Raw genomic sequence first — 21,806 nt, 5'->3', positions numbered from 1 at the left:
AGTGGCTTTGATGTGTTCACGTGTCTGTCGGTCTGCTCATTTGGGCATCTTTCTTATTCAGCATATTATCTTAAGGTTATTAGTTTGGGCGCTTTGTATTTCTGCATCTGGCACAGCAGTATCAGCACAGTTTAAATCTGCGATTTGCCTGTCACCTGCATTTCAGCTGGAGACAGATCAAGTGCACATAAATGAAGCCAAAGTACACTTTATGTGGGGTGGTTTTTTCTCTGCTGTTTTGTGGTTCAAAATTACTGAATGGAACTTAAGGAAAAAATGCAGGAAAACGAGAAAATGAAAAGAATTAAAAACACCCCATTCATTTTATCCTCCCAACTTTGAAGTGTGCTGGGACTTTGTCAAATTCCCGTTAAAATAAATATGTCAATTTCATCTCTCTTCCAAATTCATTTATCATGCTTTTTTAAAAGGTGTTTTCTGCTTTACCTGATGTTTAAATTGGATTCGCTCGTTTATGCTGTTCTTTGCTGTATCCCCCATGTTTTTCTTAAATGAATTAGTAATGACAGCGTACTCCATCATACCCTCTCTACAGCCACTTTAAGGGAAGCCTGGTGATCTAAACCTTTTAACCTATTAAAGATGATTTTCCCCAATTGAATCAGACCCACCACAGGTGTAATAACTAATCATTTAAACTACACCTGCTATTATGTATTTTTAAGCCATTATGCATGTTGGATAGATGATAATTCATGTTTATTGCATTGTCCAATGGATCCGTTTTGCCTACACTAGCCTGATTAATGTATTTAAAGAAATAAGAGATGCAATTTAAAAGAAAAAAACATTGATGGAATGCACTGAGGAGTACATTGAAAGTGCCATTAAACCCATCAGAACTTTGCTCTCTGACCAGAAATGCATATTCGAAGTGTTTGATTCAAACACAAAGTGAAACTTAGTGATTTCAGGAGTGGTGCTGTATTTTCCCTTCTTTTTCTGCTGTCAAAGTTTTGGAAACCTTTTTGGAACTGAATTCCAGAAACTGTGTTTTAAGATAAACTCTTAAAGACCTGAATAATATGGGTCTAGCATATTAGGATGGTTAATTTTAGCACTAGAGAAGGGAAGTAATCTCTTCCACTAGTTCACATGGATGTGCTGTTAGCACATTATTCCTCATGATGCCACAATCGGAGCAGATGTTTTTGTATAAAAGTGGAGAGAATCGCTGGTGCAGTAACATGTAATAACGTGTATAACAATATAGGGAAGTATGTGGGAAATGGAACTACCATATGAAGAAAAAAATCAAATATGTTTCACTGGCACTAAATGGAAATGTAAACATCTAGTGCTGTTGTTGTTGATGCCATTGAGTATTACCCCAGACTTTACCCTTTGCTTGTATAAGTGCTCTGTTTCAGGTGCTCTGTCACCTTAAAGAAGGATGTAGAAATCAGTTTGTAGACGAAAGTCATCTGTGGCTTTTGCTGGTGTGCAATATAAATTTAACTTCTTGCCTACCCATTTGTGTCATTCCAAGTGACTTTTTTGATTGTTGTTATGTGATCCAAAACATGTGAAGTCGCTTCTTCTCTAGTCATGAGAAGCTGAGGTTTATTTATTGCTTTCAATAAATTAGAATGATGGCAGAAAAGGCCTTAATCTCTTAGAATCTGCAGGGAGCTTTAGGTTAGATAGAAAGGAAACATTCTTACAATAAGCCAACTGTTACAGATCCCATGCATTGACTCCAGGCTGGCTTTAACTGTACGAGCCAACTTAGGTAAGAAGATCACAATGTAAATAACAGAAACACGTAATAATCTTAAGGAGTTTTTTGTACAGGTAGAGCTGCTCCCAAAGTAATTAAACAAGAAACTTCTAGGCTAAACACCATAGTTGTGCTGTTTAGAGTTAAACCACAAACTCTGATACTTGTTGAACCATTTCTGAAAGTTGGCTTTGTGTCCAGATCATCTCTGTGTGATGGGTGTGTTGTCTTACCTTGCAGTCCACAGTGCCTAATATAAAATAGGGATCTGACCATGTCTAACTTGGATCTTTTCTCTCTTCTTTTTCTCCAATCCTCCTACCTCCTCAGATTGTGACAGCAGTGAAATTTTTACAGAATCCACGGGTCCGCCAAAGTCCTCTTGCAACCAGAAGAGCATTCCTGAAGAAGAAAGGTATGAACTCTTTAGGCTGTGATCTCAGTGATAATGAGGGACCTTTAATTAATGCAAAGTCAAAATGTACTGCTGTGGAATATTAGATGTTACGGACAAAGCAATTAGTCAGTCTCAAAAGAAGATCTGAGCTTTATAAGAAATATCAGTCTCTTTTCTTCCCAACTGACTAGTGCAATATTTACACCAGATGTGGAATTGTAGAGTACAAAAGACACATGGGAAAATTTCTGGTTAACTGTTATCAGATCTTTTCTGCAATGAGGACGGTTCATAGTTGTGGTCAGTTCAAACCTTACTGACACTGGCATTAGAATGGCCAATCACTGGGTGAAAAGGTCAAATGTTTCCAAAGAGAGCCAGAGAGAGGCAAAGAACCTGGTAAAAGTCAACAAGGTCAGGTTAAGGTCAAGCTTGGGGTCAACCTGACTTTCAGGCTGAAATGGTAAACTACTGACTGAGTCTAGCCCTTTACTATAGCAGGGATAGAACAGATCCTGACAAATCCTATATCATCTTAGTGAGGTGCAGCATACTTTGGTCATTGCCTACAGAGAATTTATTTTACTTTCTGACTCATAGTGGAACTATCTTTTGTTCCTATTTTATTTCTAAAGTTTTTATTCCACAACTTGCAGTGCATTCCAGGTGATGTTCACTCTATATTTTGCTGCAGTCCTGGGACAATATTGCTTACCACAAGACATAAATAACAACAGTTTTAACTTGAAGTTAATTACCTGTGTTGTGGAGCACTGTATGGTGTTGAAATGATACTGAAAATACAAATTCCAAACTTCAGAGGGGAGTGACCCACATACACATTGAAGTCATAAGTACTTCAAGGTACATAAAATTCTAGAGCTAAAGATCTTGAGCTTTGAGAAGTAGGGAAGCCCGTGAAATATGTATTTTTCTGTTTGGAGTTATGAACTGCTTATTGAGATGCCTGAGACCTGAAGTCATGAGATGGAGAGTTCAAGTATATGCACCAGTTTGCTCATCCTGAATAGCAGAGAACCTAGAAGGGAATGGCAGCCTTGTGTTTTGGCAATGATGTCATGACAAGTAGTTCACGGGCACATCATTTTGAGTGTGATCCTCTCCCTGCTTGTCCTAGTGCCAATTAAGAGGACATTCCAATCATCAGGGATGTTGCTTGCCCTGCCCTGCCATCAGGATGACATTAAAATTTGGAGCCTGTTGGTCGCTGTGCACCATGAGTTTTTCCTTGAAATATGTGGACCTACGGGGAGTAATTAATCATAAAAGCTTGGGGATTTCAACTCTATCATCGAAGCAATGAAGCAAGGGAAAGCTGAGCCTAAAAGCTGTGCTGATTACCCGGGGTAACCTGATACAAAATCTATTGTTGCCGAGAGATCCTTAGCCCCCAGTATATCGTGCAATATTATAACTGCCTGATCTTCTTCTGTGCTGACAATGACCAGTTAGTCCTCATTTTCTCTCTCAACACAGCTGGGTTAGAATTTCATTTGCAGAAGGTATTTAGAGCAATTTAGAGACAAATGTCTCTGGTGTTTGCTCTGCACTTTCCCACCGCAGGCTTCGCTGAACAGTTTTTCGTATCAGGAGCTCCATCTAATCTGTTTAATTTTAATAAATCCCTGACTGGGAGAAGAGGAAGGGTGGGGAGATGGAGGCGCAGAGAAACTGTGGCCGGACTAATACTTCTTATGAATTACTTGGCTAATAATTACTAAAGAGCAGAAATGGTTTGGTAGAACTGTTTGTTTGTTCCTGTGTGTTAATTAGCCCTCCTTCCCTCTGTGCTAATTGTTTTTTTTTCTAAACTTAACCGTAGGAGATAGGAAGGAGTAGGGTCCAGTAGCGCCTGTACCCAGCAGTCACTGGAAATGTGTCCATATGGAATGTGGCCTGTGTTCGGTGCTGGCGTGGTACCTGTGTGGTCTGGCAGAAGGAGTCAGTTCTTGGAACACAGATGTCGTGGCTGGTTTGGGCCTGAGTAGCTGAGGGACTACAGGGTTTGTTCTCCCTATTCTCTGCTGTACAGTCCCTGTCATCCCAGTGATAATGTGTATCCCCTGTTGAGGCTGTCTGGTAGAGAGCCCTCGCTGCCAGTTGAAAAAGGTCCTGCAAGCCTGACTTGGCTTAAGAAATTTCACTTCTGAGACTCACAGAGGTGGTTCTGCCTAGAATTGCAATACTTTCTTCTTTTTCTGTAAGCATCTCCTTCCTCGTAAAGGCCTATCAAATTTTATTTCGTTTTAGTATAGGAGCTGGATTTGGTTTAGTACATTTCAGTGAGATGAGAAATGAAAGTTTCTGCAGGATTATCAGCTGGACTGGGTTTGGTGAAGCAGTAGTTGTAGAGGCTGAAATCAGGTGTTCCTGGTTCTGTGCAGTTCAGGTGGTGCTGAACTGCTCTCTCTGGCACATGGGGTGACAGAGTGTTGATGACAGTTGGGAGAGTGAGGGTATCCTGGATTTGTAAAAGGGCTTTCAAAAGTCAGATGAGATTTCTCTGTTGTCTTAAGCACTTTTAAGCTCCCATATACAGAGGCATTAATGAGAAACATGAAGTTATTAGAATCATTTATCATTTTCTTTGAAGCTTACACTGGCATTTTGTGTAATTTATGACATTTCCTCCTTTTTATCATGAACTTCTTCAGATGAAGGGAAAAACAGCTGTTTCCCCTCAGAGTATCTGAAAGAAAAGAAAGAAAAAAAAGATGCTGTTTGTTTTTTGTCCAACTCGCTGATTCTGCTGATGACATGCCACAGAATCAGCGGCGCCTTGGGAGTAATTAGACAGCATGTGGGGCTTAAACCCTTGTGGAAATGTGTCTGTCATTTAACTGTTGTGCCTCAGATGTCCTGCACTGCTCAGTTACCCATCCGGTAACTCGTGTGGCTTGTTAATTTTGTGTGCTCTGAATCTCTTAAGTTCTGGCAAGACAGAGAAAGGGGGTGGAAATGCACTATACATGGGAAGCTCTGTTTTCAGGGTGCTGGGTTTTTGGGGCAGAGAAGGGGAAAACAGCGAGGTTCCAGACTTGTTGTGTCATCTCGGATGAAGAACTGTTTTCTTAGTTGCTTGTTCTCTTCATCTGTAAAATGACTACAGTAATGCCTTTCCAGAGTGGGATTGTGGGAACTGATGAAAGCATATGAGGAGCTCAGAAATAACAGTGATGGAAGAACAGAGGTGCATTAAAGCAAGTTAATGTACAATTGTTGACTTATGTTGGTAAAACGTCCACTCAGAAGGTTTTCTGCAGTGCATCAATGTTCCAGAAAATTTTTCCAGTGTCAAGATGCCAGACTATGGTGATTTCTGAAGAGATGAAAAAATTATTTAATTCTACATGCCCTTCCCAATCAGAGCTCAAAGGCACTTGATCCCCTAGAAACAAATGCTGTCAACCCCAGAAACTTCCAGTAGAAAACTGACTTAATTTTCTTTCTCTTTCTGTAGTCTGCATTCTTGGAAGTTGAACCTGCCTTTTCCCCTTTGTCAAAGAAACCCAAGTGAATCACCTTCACGACCTGAGGGATGGGGGCACAGCCCACTGCTGGAGGGCTTAAAAAAAGCAAATTCTTCAGCAGATTTCAATTTAACCCTCTTTTATTACTCCTTTTTTTTTAATAATTTAAGTCCATTTCATGAGGCAGTTTGCATGTCCTTGAATGGAATCTCGTTACCATGAAAGCTTTTTTAGCATTGATTTCATAACAGTCTTAATTTAATAGTGCCGTCATTACTGAGAAGCTCTGAGAGTGAGGCCCCAGCTTTCCAGGTCACTGACCTTTTAATTACAAACCTTGTTCTGATGGCCAGGTTATCGACTGGACAGCTCCCAGCTCCTGCCCCCAGCATGAAGATGAAAATAACTGCCTTTCCTCCCCCAGTTCCAGAAAAGGGAGGAAAAGAAAAGTAACCTCTTGTGTTTCCAAAATTAATTTTCTCCTTCAGCTTTGCTTTGTAATTAATTCTTTAACATGTCTCAGTGAAGCTCAAACAGTTTTTGCAAAGGCTTTCCTTGAGAAGAAAATACAATGCAAGCCAACGGAGTCCAGTGCCAACTCAGCTGGAAAAATAGAGTTAGTAACCTATGGTGTCAAAATACCTATTTAGGCCAAACTGCTCTGCCTCTCCAAACCTTATCCTTTTCTAGAAAGTACCATGTTTGATACAGAAATGTGGGATTAGACCATAAGTGTTGACTGTTCAAGGAATGCTAGGTGACTTGTCCTTCTCTTCAAACTTCCTGTCAGGACATGGATTTGAGAGATGGTGAAGAATAGGAGTACTGATAGCAGAAAATTACTGCAAGAACATGCTTAGTGTTTTAAACATCTAGTACAAATCAACACACAGCAAGAGAAAGTTCACTAGCATAGGTAGAAGCAGGGAGGTGCTTTCTGATTATTTAAGAAGCTTGCAGCAGGTGTTCAAGTAGCATAAAGTAACTCCAACATCTTGTGTGAACTTACCTAAATGACTGTAGAGGTTGTATGGAAGACAGCACCTTCTGCATTTTCATGATGCTTTTCATTTCAGGATTTTGGAGCATGTTGTACCCATTAACTATGGAAACTTTGCAGCTAGTTGCATGGAGCATGTTCAGTGGTGTTTATAGGGTTATCGATCATTATCAGAATCATGGTTTGATCTAGATCTCCCTGTGCTTCCCACTAAAAAGCATCCACCTCTGAGGTAGATGACAGCAGCTGTTCAACATCACTTTGTGATTTTTAGGAGAGGAAATGAAGAATACTTTATCTAACTGATCTTGCAGAGGGAGCTTTAGGGATAGAGAATGTAATTACTGAGCAAAAAATTTACTAAGATTCTTGAAAAGCACCATGGGATATTTAATTACTAAAGATGCTTGGGCCTCTGTTTATGGCTGTGCAAGACAGTTAGTGTGACTTGTAATATTTTGCTGGGTTAAAGAAAAATATGTCCTACACCTGTCATGCAACCAGTTTGTTCTTTAGGTGCCTCCCATCCAAGCTTTGGCTCTGCACAACCCTGCATAAATGGGGAAATGTGATTGTCTCCCAAAGAGCTTATTAGGGAACTTAAGAATGAAGAGTGAGAGAATGAAAGCTGCCATTGCTAACAAACTTACACCAGTTCCTAGCTAAATCAGCATTAGGGGTAATCACATCCATTTGTGGTACTCTGCTGTGTTTGCCCAGTGCTGATGATGTTCAACATACAGATTTCCACTCCTGGAGTATCATAATGCAGAGGAATAGATGCGCTTGTGATCCAGAAATTAGTTCCACCTTTCTGTGTTTTGTATTAGTTGCCTTCTTTTTTCTTTCTGAAAATGATTGAGAGTCACTATCCATCTGCTGAGAAGGAGATGTCTTCCTGTCCTGCCACTCTTTTGCATGTGGATGTGTCACCTGCTGTTCAGTACCAGCCTATTCATCATGCTGACTCTTTCCCCCCATCAATTTTACCACTGTTTGTGATGTCTGAACTTGTCACGAAAAGTACGGGTTTTCTTGGCTTCTTTGGTGACAAGGAATGTACAGTAGTGCTAACAAAATGTGGTAAACTGCTCAGCCTTAGGACATCCTGGGAATCAGATATGGTGCTTCTTTGGAGCGTTTTGGGAAGAATATATTTGAAGAAACCCTTCACTATCATTCCTCAAGATTTGAAAGGAAGTTTGGAAAAACTAGGCTGTTAGTCCCTGTACACATGGAGAAATCAGTTTATTGCTTGTCTCTGACTCTTGTCCCAGTCGTTTATGAGAGGGCAGAAAACCACCTGACATCAGGTTAGACATAACTGCCCGTGTGACGCAGTGTACAAAGGAAGCCAATCCTTTCTTGGCTTGAAAATTATTGATAAATTGGAACAGATCGGTTTGATGCTTAGGAAGTTGTGCATGCTGCAAAATGCTGTTTGTAAGCTTAATTTTAAGAAATAATTGGAATGTCATGGGTTTAATGATGTCTCTCCACTTGGCTATCTGACAGTGACTATTTAATGTGAAAGAGCCGTTAAAAATGGCTTTGCAAAATTAACTCCTATTGCTCATTGAGTGTATTTTGAGTCATATCTGCCTTGTTTACTGACAAAGTAATGTTTCCATTCCTGGTAGTACTGAAAAAACAATATGATTACAGCAGAGTGAATTGAAGTCTACCTAGAAGATAATGCTAAAATAGACAATTATATTCCAAGGCCTGAAATCGTTAGCCTTAGTGATGGGCAAAAAAGACCCAGCCCCTAAGTCTGACTTGTAAATTTAAATATTTATTTATAATGTTTTTGAGTGAAAGTAAATGCCAAGTCCAAGAGAAAGTCACTTCTGTAGTTACAATCTAAGAGCAGGCATAGGAGGTCTGAGATATGACTGCTTCCTTGGCTTTGGGTAAATTTCTTGTTTGCAGCTTGCCCATCTGTAAAATGGGGTTAATTAGCACTTTCGCCTTATTGACTCAGTAAGATTTATGTTAGCTGTGTTCATAAACTGCTCTGATGTGCTTGTTTCAGAGTTCTTGGTGCTGCCGTGTGTGATTTTTGAAGGTACTTAGTAAAAGCCACACTTTCAGAGAGATTAGGAGTTTACTTCCATCAGCTGTGTATGGGAGGGGAAAGCTGCAAACTTCGGAATGTCAGAATGTCAAGGCTCAGGCAGATTGCGTGCAATCCTAATCCAGCCCTGCAGCTTTGACCTTTGAAGAAAGATTCACCTTGGGATGGTTGAAGAAATCTATGTATGTTTGTATAAAAATATTTCTGTGACAGAAGGAATTTGTTTTTCATGGTCATCCAGCCCAGGGTTTCCCCACAGTCTTCCCAGAACAATTAAATGAATCCATTTTCTGACCTGCTCTGAGAAGGAACCTGGTATTCTACGTCTAAGGAGACAGCCTTCCCTCTTGAGGCTAAAACAAGGAGAGTAGTTAGGATAATCCGTGGTGTTCTGCTGAAATCCATTTCAGACCTAATGATACTTTCCTGCTAGGAAAGGTAAAATAAGTTCCTGTATGAGATGATTCTCTAGGATTTCTTAGACAATATTTCTGTTCTGTTTAAAATTATGTTGTGGGTCCCCTTGAACATGAAATCCTACAGTTTGCTTTTCTGCTGCACACTCTTAATTTTAGTCTGGAGTGCAATCATTCTTTTCTTAACTAAGAGGTTTATTTAGTTTTTGGTTCATTCCTTGCTATTCTTTCTCCTGAAGCCTAGTCCAGGTGACTCCACTTCTCCTGGAGCAGAGCAGAGAATTCATTCTCATGAAACCTGAGGTGCTCTGAAGTAAAAGCTGTTGACTTTGTCATACCGTGCAAATGTGCATTGCTTTTAGCAAGACAATAAAGGGTAAATGGGGTGATCTCTGCTCCTGCAGAGAGGTCAGGTGGTTACATTACACAATCTTCTAGAGCATCTTGCAGCAAATACATGGGTTATATTAAAAGTTGCAATCATATCATTTTTTAAAAGTAAATTGCTGACCTTATGCAGTGGAATCAGCTTTATTGAATTTCGCCAAAAATGCGTTTATAATCCCCCCACCCCTGCATACACATGATATTCATGTCCTTGCTGCCCATGTGGAAATGTCCCTTTTTACGGTGATAAAATTAAATTTGTCTTTGTCTCTGCCTTGCCTCACCTTTTAAGATTCCATCCTTTAGAGACACCAGTGGATATCCATACCAGAGAATGAAGATGGGCAATATTCCTGCATGGCTGGCTGGCTGATTGTGAGCCAACTACCACGGAACAAATAAATAAGCATTTCACATTTAGAGGACAAATCAAGCTGAGGACAGGTATAATATGGGTATTTTTCTAGGAGTGTTGTGGCCTTAGCATAGGTAAGAATATATTTTGGCTTGGAAGTACATACACTTTGCTTCTGGATTTTTTCTAATCGCTATGCAATATGAAATGTAAAATCCACTAACAGTTGTCGTAGTACTGTGTTACATGCCCTTCCTCAATAATAACTAACCATAAAACTCTCTGGGCTTTGGCCACCTACAGCCTCCTTCCTGAATTCACTTGAGAAAAAGGTGTTATGCAGCATGCTCAAGAATTTAACACACCTATTTCCCATATTTCGATGCCACTTTGCATCTTCAAAGTACTCTACAAATATTAGCTGACTAAGCTTGTGACACCCTTTATGAAATGGCAAGATTATAAGGTTAATTTAAAGCACTTCAGATTACATTTTTTCCTCTTCATTAGACCTTTATATTCTCAAAACGGTTTGCAAACTCCACATTTTAGTGGGAAACTGAGGAATTTTAGGTGGGGACACTGAGGCAGATGTATTAACAGTTAGATCTGAGATAATTCTGACTGCCAGCCATAGATCTATAAATACAACCATACTGTGCCGTACTGTCAGTGTGATGTACTGCATAGAATTTTCAGTAAAATTACTTAAAGCATTTTCATGTTTATCCACTCTTCCAACCCCAGCTGCTTTGAGGGTTGGTAGAAGAGGTTAAGCTGGTTTTATTCAATAAAATTAATGCAAAGCATCTAAGTAAATGAAGGGGCAGATTGGCCTCTATAGTGTTAGCCCGGATCCCTTCTTACAGCATCCCCCAGCTCGTGTTTTTTTTGTAGTGTTTAAAAGACTGTTGCTCAGAGGTACGGGAAGAATATCAGAATATCATTACTCCGGCTCCTCAAGTAACCAGGAGAATGCAGCTGTTAAACTCAGGATATAAAATACATGTTTAAAAGATGACTCTGTATGTGTTTAAAAAAGAGAGCGAGAGAGGATTCAAGGGAACCAAAAAATAGCAGGTTCCATTACTGTAATTAAATGGCAGCATTTAACCTATCAGGCCGTTGCGTGTATGTGAGAGACGAGCAGGGAGCTGCATTTGAAATGATCTCTGTCTTCCTTGGGGGATAGAGTAGTTAAATAATTTGTTTGCGAGGTGCGAGTTTAGTGTCGGGTAAAGCAAGTGCTGGTGTGTGTGTCTCGTAAAGCTGGGCTCGCTGAGGATGGCAGGAGGAACACAAGCTGCTCTTGCCCATTCGTTGGGCTCTCTGCAGTCAGGGTCCTGGTCCCACATATTTCATCCTAAAAGCAGAGCTTTTTTCACACCAGGCCACCTGAGACAGACAGCAGTAGCAGTAAAAGAAAACCAGGGAGGAAATAGAGGAAGAAAAGAACTGGAGTCAGTTTTGTGAGCTTTTTTTCCCAGTGGTTGCTGTAAGGGTAAGTTGTTGGCACTCGGGAGTCTGGGGCTGTGGCATCCCTGGGGACCAAGGACGAAGCTGCTGCTCAGGGAGCTGCCCCTTCAGCAGCACATCAAACTGTGCTGTACCTGTGCCTGGCGTGGTTCCTGTGCTTTGAGACTGTGGGGTGAGAGCCACGTGGAGAGAGAGGGATCTGCTGGGGGCAGCCTTGGCCCTTCATCATGGACCTCGACTCTGAGCAGCCCTTTGGCAGACCTGGGCAGTGGTGGTGGGCCACTTTTTGGCATCCCAGAGAGGAGACACAGTCTTATGTAGTGCTCAGAAGGAGGTGCTCAGAATCTTCCCATTTTTATTCACTCCATTTTTATTTGTACGGTGATTCCTTTGTTTGGGGAATGTTTCCTCGCCCAGGAGCTCCAAGAGCTATCCTCATACTTTGGACAACTTCAGCTGTTTCCCCTACTGATCCAGCTTGTGTTACATTGCAGGAACATGGCCCTAAGCATTTTTTAACGTTCACTCCAGTTTCTGTGTGAATTCTGTATAGCCACTCCCATTTTAATTCCTGGGCTGGAATTTTTGTGATGCTTTAAAAGACAACACAGTGTTAAAAATACAGATATTTCTGCATTTCCTTATTGAATATTCAACCCCAATGACTGGATTTTGAGGGCAGCACTTGGCTAAAAGGAGACCACAGAAATGCCCTGTATTTTAGCACCCAAACAAAGCAATGTCTGAATTTGATTCCTTGATGAGAGTTAGAAATCTGAAACTATTTCCATAGATGATCTACCAAAAAAAAAGGTATAAATACGTTATTTGAATAAATTATTTGTTGCAAATGCCTTACCTAACTCAAGTGCATATAAGGCATGTATAGATTCTCAAACCTGTCAGTCTTTGCACGTGATGATTGTGCCAGTCTGAAATGTTTTAGAAAAGATACAGTGTAATATTATTTCTCTTTCACAGACGTAGAAACTGAGGCAGATGGAGGTTAAATGGCCTACACAAGGTCAATAGCAAGGCTGGGAATAGAACACAAATGTGTAGAGGCTTTTTATTATACTAATAAGGAAACTCTGGAGGTGTGTTTGGCATGGTAATCGGAACCCCAGAGAACCAGAAGCAGTTACTGTGTTCTGTGCATGTCCCGAGGGAGCAATGATGAAACTCCTTTTCTACCTTACCACTCCAGTTTTCTGTGTGTGGTCACCATAGTTTTACACCACTTAACCTCGTTATTTTTAGTATTGTTAGCATTAGTCGTCCTTTGGGCGTTTAATCCAGGCTCTTTAATTTTCTCCGGAGCCCTGAAGAGGCCCTGTGGAAGCCACAAGGGGAGAAAAAAAGGCAATAAACAAACCAAAAGATGAAAAATGATCTCTTGAAACTTCTTCCATTTTGTTGACTTGTCCCCTAATGTTTTTTGTCTTTGTTGTTCTTTCATGATGAAGGACCCTGCTTAAATATCTAATCTTGGTTTTCTAAAAGTTAATTTACTATTGTTTCTTTCTTCCCCACCCAAGATTAACATCCTGTGTGATGACATAGATGGTTGTTGTCTAAATGGATGTGATGTAACTAACAAAATTGTGGGTGGAGAAATATTTATATACTTGTGTTAAAAATTACAAAGTAGGTTTGTCTTTTAAACAGAAGGTATTTCAACACTGTTACTGGCAGCATCAGCCTTTAATTTTACAGGTGGCTACCTTTCTAGTAACATTCAGCAAATATTTTAATGGCATGTAAAAAATTTCTCAAAAATAGAATAACAAGGAACGAGGGTGATTTATAATCTGTAATGAATTCTTGCTGACATTGTCTTTTTATAATAGTGTAGTAGCATCTCTGTCTTTCTGGGGGAAGTGGAAACCAAATTTACCTGAAACATTTATACCATAATAATCATATATGTAGCATTTAGATGTAATTTTCTTAATTCAACTTATCTTCTTAGTGTGATGTTACCTGACTCACAGGTGTCTAACACTAATTCCACTTTATAGAAATTGAGTTAGAGGAGCCAAGATGCTCTGTAAGGTTGTGAGCAAATACCTGTCAGAAAAAGTCATGTGTTCATGGCTCCACACCCACTGTTGGTTTCTTTACATTTCCATGTCGTTTTCCATGCACACTCCCATGTATTTTTACATTTTCTTAAAATGTGCAGCTGTGAGTTCTCCATGCTCCCCACAGCAGCTTCCTGACCGAGGGAGTGTCCAGTATGCCCTGTCACACTGTGTTCAGTGCTTCATTGTGTGTTCTTCAAACACAAACTTCATTTAAAGACACTTAATATGATTTTTCCTGTGGTAAGTATGTTCAAATGTGTCTGTTTTGTTCCTTTCTAAAGTTTAAAGAGGAGATAAATAACATTGAGGCAAGCTGCTCTTCACACTGCAGTTCATCTGCAGAGGCTGCTCTGTGACTGGTTTTGTCTAAGGTAGAAAACAGCCAGGTGCTCTCGTTAGTGTGTTTGGGGCAATCAGTAATTCCAGAGTAATGCAAGGAAACAGAAATGGTGCATCAGACAGATTTCCCCATTCTTATATATAAAACAAAGACATCCTTGAGATATTCTGAAAAATCTGGTTAAAGAATTTCGTATAATGGCTTGAAATTGTTCTTTTACATGATTGCTTTCTTTTGAATGCTGATTTTGGCAGAAAGAGCGGCAGGTTCTAGAACTGCAAGCCAGCCCAGTGCAGAATCCCAGATCAACAGTGACTGATCCAGAGTTGCACATAAGGGCTGGGCTTTGGGATCAGACCTGATACAGTGTGTGTGCACCCCCATACCACGGAAAGGCCTGGGGATTCTGCACTGCTCTAACAGTCAAGTTGGAGGTACAAATGTCTGGTTGACTGCAAATCCCCCCTGGCCAGCTCCTTCTGGATCAGCACTGGAATTCTTGTGACATGCTGGTTCAAGTAGCTGGAAATACGATTTAAAATTGGTGTTCTGAAGGTAGATCAAAACCAAACCTCATGTATTGACGGTGTTTTACCTTGCTTGAATTTAAGACCACCTCTGGCTTTCTATTTAGAAGCTCCTAAAGATAATATCACAGATCAAAGAGTAGCCAAAGGCTAATCATTTTGTTATTATTGCTCAACAAGCTGCTTAACAAAATATATTTTGTTCACACAAAATAAATGGATCTGAAGCACAAATGTTTTCTGTCACTGCTGCTATTAAAATATGTTGTAAGCTTTATAAGCTATGGTAGTGCATGGCTTTCTTAAGGGCCATGTATCAAACTGGGCTGCTTTTGGAAATGAACATGTAGAAGAAATTAATATTCTTTCACCCTTATAGAATGTTTCATGCTGTAGTTCCCAGTTTAATAGGAAATTGCATAGGCCTGATGTGTACTCTGGGCAAGTTACTTCATTTTTGAGTGGAGGGTTTTTCTTTGCAGCCTGTCTTTCCTTCACACTGCTTGTTGGACGCTTTGGGTCTGACTGCCTTCTGTGGTCTGCACAGTTCCCAGTACCATACCTGCCCAGTGAATGCCTTTTGGGCTCTCTGAGGAGCATTGTGATACAAATCATGAGGATCAGGAACCACCACTGTGAGACTTGTTTCTCTGCAGGAATAGCAGCAGGATCAGGTCACAGGTTGGGTGTGCTTGGAAACGTACCCGTTCAGTGTACCAATACTTGTTTTCTCTGAATGCCTGGTCTTATTTCTAGGGAGCTGTCAGTTGTGGTAACGAGTCATGACAGCACTGTGGTTACTGGGGTAGTGTCTCTTCCATTAGCTGGATTTTTTGCTCTCTAAGGACTTCTTTTAAACAGATGTCAGAGCCCTGGTTATGTGCTATTCTTGGTAAGCTACCTTGGAACTGGTATCCTGGCATAGTCTTCAAAGCCTTCAAACCCCAAGTAGATACTAATTTGAAATCATTTCAAATATGTAGAGGTTTTAGTTCTTATGTAGTGTTCTCATGAACTGGCTGAAGGTTTGTCCTATGTTTCTGTGTGGCAGCACTGGCTTCCAGGTTAGTCACACATGGTGTGTCTCCAGCTCTAGCCATGCAGCAGGCAAGTGGACATAACCTACCAGTGTCCACTCAAAGGAGGCTTCCCATCAGCTGCTGTGATTATGCTTGTGCGACAATAGAAAGGAAAAGCTGGAGGCAAGAGACCTAAAAATAAAAATAGAGAATAAAATTGCCTTCCATTTTTAGGAGAGATTTTTATTTATGTTTCAGAAAGACTTGTTTCTTCTGTCTTTTTTGCTGACCATGGTGTTCTGAGAATGATCCTGTAATAGGCAGGTCTTCAGAGGAAGGTACCCAAGTTTGAATTTATTCTGTGTTTTTGCATATACTTGTTTGTGTAGGAATGTAAATGGGCTTTGTAACAAAACTTCTGGTTCTGTAATTCAGGTTGGTGAGGACTTCTGGACCTGTCTTGCTTGAGTCAGTGTCATGTTGCTATCTCCTTTTTTTCTCCATTTTGAACTGTTTGTGGAGTGGAAATGATACCTGTTGAATTATGCTGTCTGCTGCCTGAAGGTTTGTTGTAGATTAATTCAACAAAGAGGTGTCCAGATCCTGTTGAGGCTGTGGTAGCGCTCCATCTACTGGGACTTTGGCATTGCAGAATCCCGAGCATGAGTCCAGTTTTCATCCTGCATGTTGTTCCTTGAATTCTCCTCTTAGTGCCTTGACCCCTCGAATGTATAGCTTAGTATTGGGAGCTTTTGCTAAAGGTATCTCTTTATTTCTTTCTTTCCTCTTTCTTTTTATGGAACAGAGATAACATACTTCACATAGGCAAGGAGCTTACTTTACATTAGAGGAGGAAGACCTGACCTCTCTTGCTGCAAGTGAAACTGTATTTTCCCTGCCTTGAAACTACCAGTGAAATGCATTTTGGACTGACTTATAATGCTGTGATTTATGCTTTGGTATGCTTTGTGATATTACAATGTCCTTTTGCCTTTGTGTTTGATTTTCTCCCCTCTGATAAATTTTACTGGGTATTTACCCAAAATGCCCATAGGAGAGTGAGGCATTCTCCCTGCTGTTTGCTGCCTCAGAGAAGGAATCCCATGTTTTTTTCCCCCTCCAATTAACCTCACTGCAATTTCTTTTTTTTTCCCCTCCTTGTTTTGAAATAGTATTAACATGGGAGATATTTTTAAATAGAAAAGCGGAAGAAAACATGTTTCTTATTTATATGTATACATGTTACACACAAATGTGAATGAGTGACCAGAAGCACCTTTTTCATTTTCCATTTTGAACTTCTTATATATATATAAAACTGAGAAGAAAAGTTGTAGTACTTGTTCTGTTTCTTCCATTCCAAGACATGCTAAGCAAGTCACTTGCCCTTCCTTATTCAGAATGAAAATACTTTGATCCAGTTTTCTGAAGACAATACTCATTTCAGAAGAATATTTAATCAGTAGAAAATAGAGAGGATTTAGTTTGTTTGTTTAGTATTTAACCAAGTGAATAAGGCAGATTAGGGGAAGGGGGGACACTGGACCCATAAACAAGGTGATATATAATATTTTTTTTCGTTCTCCTTTTAAATAAATACCGATCAGCTTTATGTTCAGAGACAATAGGAGCCGTTGGCTTAAATTTGCAGTTTACTGTATTTATGGCTGTAATATCAAGGTGCTGCCGTCGTAATTTCATGCCCCAATGAGAAGAGCAAGGTCGAAGCAAATGCTTCCATCGGCATCTGCTAACACACTAACTCATAAACAAGGCCCGGCTGGATCAGGTGGCACGGAATAATACAGGCTAATGAAATACAGCACAGCTTTCCATTACTGTTAGTTTTTACAGTGTCGTCATTACGTGTAATTTATGTTTAAAAAATTCAATTTTATACAAGGCTCTGGGAAATAGGGGTCTGCAGGTCACCCGACGACTTTTAACGGCTCTGAGAGTCCTTATTGCACTCTACTGTTCCAACAAAATGTTAATAATAAATAATAATAAAAAAAATCCTCTTTTACTTTTTCTCTGGTTTGCATATCTTGCTCTGTCTTTTTAATTACAAGTGGCTAAGGAGAGTTTGGGGCTGTAGATGATGTCAGGAGTTATCCCCTCTGCTGGTGCTCCCAGAGGGGGGTTACTATCTGCTTGCTTTTCTTTTGTCTGTCTATCAATCACCCGGGATCCTGTAAATGGAGTAAACACAGCTGAGGAGAGGGAGATACTTAACAACCTCTCTCCCAAACCCTCACCCTCTGACATTGCCCTCCTCTCCTCCATTACACTTCATTTTATTATAGACTCCAAAAAGCTTAGCTAGGAAGAGAAACTGCTGCTGTATTTATTTATTTATTTATTTATTTATACTTGTTATGCCAAAATACTTTTTATTTTAACCTTTTCAGTCCTGGCTGACTCATTGTGTAATTCCCACCATTGTTCTGTTAGTCTGATTTTCCTTCCTTATTTTAGTGCTGTGCAGCTGAGGTTAGAGCACCCTTACCAGTTCTGATTGCTGCTTAGTCACCCTGATGGGTTAAAGTGTATCATGTTTCTGAAAGATTGCACTTGCATAATTAACAGTCTCGTAGATGAATAGAGCTGTAAGAATTCAAAGCCCTTTCAGCAACTTTTCAAAATACTTTTATTTCTGCATTTCTCAGCCTGACAGTTGAGACCAGGCCACGCTCCTTTGATGTGTGGGCTCCTTTACTAAAGTTTGAGCTGGAAGTGCAGTAGCAGGATGTTTACATTCAAATGCAGTGTCTCGGTGTAAATTAAGGGGAAAAATCAGAGTGCTGTTTCTGAAACCTTAGGTTTATTCAAATATTAGGTTGGGCTCAACCTCGTGAATGACCATGTGACCATTCAAGAAAATGGACCAGGAGACTTTGCCTTTTTGACCTTTTTGAAATACATTCAGCTAAGCACAGAGTAGGACGTAGGAGACAGATTTGATAACAGTCACCCAGCACTGCGTGTAACTGACTGAACAGGTGGAATCATTAGTCTGGATCAGATCCCAGAAGGATTTTATGATGATTCTTTTAAAATGTGGCCATGTTCTTTCTGAGCAGAGTTGACTCAGTGGCTTCCAGGAACAGAGTGTAATGTCATTTCAGGGTGCCGACCAGCAGATCTTCCTTTTAGTCATGTGATACCAGGCACTAACTTCAGGTGGTCACAAAGTTTGTTGTAGCTGAACAAGTTGTCCTGTCCTACTTTGTTTTTGCCTTAATAGAAAGTGTGTGGGAAAAAGCCAGCAGCTGCCACCCCCTGCCCCACACCCTCTCCTGCCTTTTGTCCCTGCCGAAGGGTGGGTGGGGGCTTGCTTCAGGGTGGTCTCTGGAGTGGTAATGAAGCTGGCTTTGGAAACCCACAAAGAAACTGATTTTTTCCCACCACCTTTCATTATTATGGCAGAATTCTTAATTTCACCTAAACAGAAATGTCTCCCCAAAACTGATGTAACCTGAAAATCTTGTGTGAATTACTGAACTGAGCAATGTAAGGAAGAATATAATGAAGAAAAATATATTTTCAGTGCATAGGATGGGAAAAGGGTTGTCAGTAATATGCCAGAGCCTGCGTCAGAAGAAGAAAAAGCAGTGGCTTATCTGGTTGAGTTAATGGAAGGGTTTTACATTGCAATTATTGCTGCTGTGTTTTGACAGAAAATAGGTAAAACATCTCCTGAGTTTTATTTTCTGTCTGCCAGAGGTTCACTTCTGACCTTGGGGCACTTGTCATGTGTGTATGTCTGACCTCTTCCTCATCTGTGAAATATGGGTAACAGTACTGTAAGTACTCCTCTAGCTCAGAGTGACCGTAAGAGGAACAGTGTTTTGATGTACATGAGGTCCTTAAACAGCAAGAGATATTATAAAAGGACATAAACAGTCAAGTCTTAAAAGTTCTTGTACAAAAGAGCTCCTTATACAACACCCGAGGTGCGGGCACCAAGAGATGCTTGTGACAACCCATTTCATTCTCTGACTCGCTCTGTTTCTGTGTTTGGCTACAATTTACAGAGGCTGAGTGATGCCTGCGAACTGAGTGGCAGCAGTGACAATCAAAAAAGAGGGTCAGCGAGAGCCTTTGAGTGCAAAACAATCATGGGTGCTGGATTATTCAAATCAACACCCTGAAGCCTGAAAAGGAATTTTTGAAACTTTGTGAAAATTCTGAGTAATTCTTTGCAGTGGCTGTGGTGCTGTAGAGGAGCGGGTGGCGGGCTGGGGGAAGGGAGCAGGTTTGCATTCTGTGGGGCTCAGTTTCCGTGCATCCTTCTCCTCAGCTCAGTCCTTGCTCAGTACCCTCTGCGGTTAGATTATTCCTTGCAGATAGCAATCAACTGGAAGGAAGTGTGTGTCTAATTTGCATGAGATTATTTAAAACAAAAAAAAGGTCTGCATTAGTCAGGGTGATGGTAAACAACGCAAAGAGATGCCTTTTATAATATAGCCGTGGCTCGGCTTTCAAAGCCAAATATAATTCACTTACAATTGGCAGTTTCCTTTATTGTTCCTTTTAACCTTTTGCATTCTGCATGGACTTGATCTTACTGCAGCCACAGAACAACGGAAATGTTTGTTTTCCAAAGTGTTGGAAAGTGGATTTAGAGCAATTCCACTGTTCAACTGAGGTGATTTTCTTGAGATACCTGTTTGGGAGCTGTACTAGACACAAAACCCCAGGTTTTGTGACACTGCTTTTGCATCCAAGGGCAGTGGTATTATTTTTGGGTTGCCAATTTCCTGCTAGATTAGAACAATGAATGAACATGCATCCTTTTTCATGTAGTGCAGTGATAGGACTGTGATAAAATAAAGCAAGATGAGATATTGGAACAGATGACACTTAGATCTGGCTTCAAAATTCACATTTTTGTATGTAATTAATATATCCAAGTTGAATAATTTGGGCATGGAAAATTCATACCGTGTGCATATATAGGTGGTGAATTTGAAAAAAAAAAAATCATTCCAAAGGGAAATGTGATGAAGTTAGCTATAACTGCCTGAGGAGAGCCTTAGAATATCTTGTCCATTTTTGTTACTGTGTATGAGAAATGGCCAGCATGGGGACAGGTATATTTCTGAGTGCAGAGATGACTTGTCATTGCTGAGTGTCTGCTGTGCAGACTAACTCTGTGTATATGCACAAGGACTCAGCTCCAGGACTCCCTTGATCTTGAGGCCAAAATCACAATGCCTTAAAAGCATCTCGTCCAGGTGAAAGAAGAGGTTTTCCAGGCAATCCCAGTCTTCTCCTCTGATAATTAAAAAGGGATGTAGTTGTGATATTCTCTTCTTCATTGCCACTAGTACCATGGCCAAGACCACTTCACAAGGCAGCAGAATAGTACAGGGAAGTAGTAACAATTCTAATTCTGCTACTCAAACCAGGAATTGCAGTGTGAAAGGCTTCCTGTCATTCTACCATTCACATCAGCTTCTTCTTCACAGCACAGCAGGGTTTAAATGGAAGCAGTGGTACTTGTCCCTAGCTGGCAAGATCAGAATAATCCTAGAGGTGCATTTTATTTGCCAAAGATTTTAGCTTTTCTCTCAGACAGGATGAGATTATGGTATGGTTGTGAAACAACTGGCATTCTTTTCTGCCCTTTTTGCAGAATGAAGTGAAGATCCTCCATTACTTTTGATGTTTCTAAGTGTTAAATATTATCAGATTTGCATGGAAATAGAACAAAATGCCACATTTGCAGCCAGAAAGTAATGTTGTCTCCATCTTTATGAAATTCGGTGGTTGCTGGTGATCTGCAGTGTTGGCATCTGTTTATGGGTTCTACATTCGATAATTAGTAGCTGGTTGAAACAATTTCTTTCTGATTGGACTTTGCTTTCTAACGTGTATTAGACACTGTAAATACTGCTTTTGTGAGCAGAGCAATACGCTGAGTTGTGTTTATCTGCCTTTTATTACTCTCACTGCAAGTCTTGTTCCATGTTGTTTTGTGTGGTTTTGGTTCATTACTATTTGAGCCGTGCATCAAACACAAGTCACAGGGTGATTCTGTCAGATTGCAGGACCAAAGATCAGGAACTTTCCCTTTCTGATACTGTTTCTTACACTGACAGTATTTGGCTGTTTGAGAAGTCACTGAAATTCTCTGCAATGCTCGGTGGAGTGGATGAATAGTGTCTCACAGGAACTCACGGTCTCTCTCACACGCTCACAGGAATAGAGAGAAGATCTGTTAATAGTTATAAAGCCTGCTGAATACCACAAGCACTGTGTTAGTGCTTATGATATTAAATAACAGTTCTGAGACAGACTTGTGTATTTATTTCTGGAAATATTGTTTGTGCTACAGATTATTCTGTCTAGACCCCCCAGTATGCAGTGAAGTTAAAGATCCTGAAAAAATTTCTTGCAACTTAGCTAGTATGCCCAGTGGCCTGACCATTTTCTATATTGCATCTCCCTGTAATATTAAAAAGCTAGGTTTTTTAAAGTATTAAGT

The 21,806-nt window shown here is 40.3% G+C and overlaps 1 protein-coding gene and 1 long non-coding RNA gene across 3 annotated transcripts in view; both read left to right on the top strand.

Annotated features, from left to right (window-relative positions):
• PEX14 (peroxisomal biogenesis factor 14) overlaps window positions 1–21,806 on the top strand; it is a 67,410-nt gene that overhangs the window by 29,454 nt on the left and 16,150 nt on the right. For both annotated transcript variants that reach the window (XM_041460289.1, XM_041460290.1), the window contains one exon: window positions 2,072–2,156. In XM_041460289.1, coding sequence (XP_041316223.1) covers window positions 2,072–2,156 — 85 coding nt within the window. The remainder of the gene's footprint in view (window positions 1–2,071; window positions 2,157–21,806) is intronic.
• On the top strand, window positions 15,137–16,411 carry LOC121349648. Its single transcript, XR_005954572.1, has 3 exons — window positions 15,137–15,186; window positions 15,572–15,651; window positions 16,119–16,411. It is a non-coding gene; the product is annotated as an uncharacterized LOC121349648 (long non-coding RNA).

Source organism: Pyrgilauda ruficollis, unplaced genomic scaffold, assembly GCF_017590135.1.
Source record: "Pyrgilauda ruficollis isolate IOZ18807 unplaced genomic scaffold, ASM1759013v1 scaffold141, whole genome shotgun sequence".
In the NCBI taxonomy this organism is placed as follows: Eukaryota; Metazoa; Chordata; class Aves; order Passeriformes; family Passeridae; genus Pyrgilauda; species Pyrgilauda ruficollis.
The sequence above is the reverse complement of the archived record's forward strand: the minus strand, read 5'-3'. Positions and strand labels throughout refer to the sequence as shown.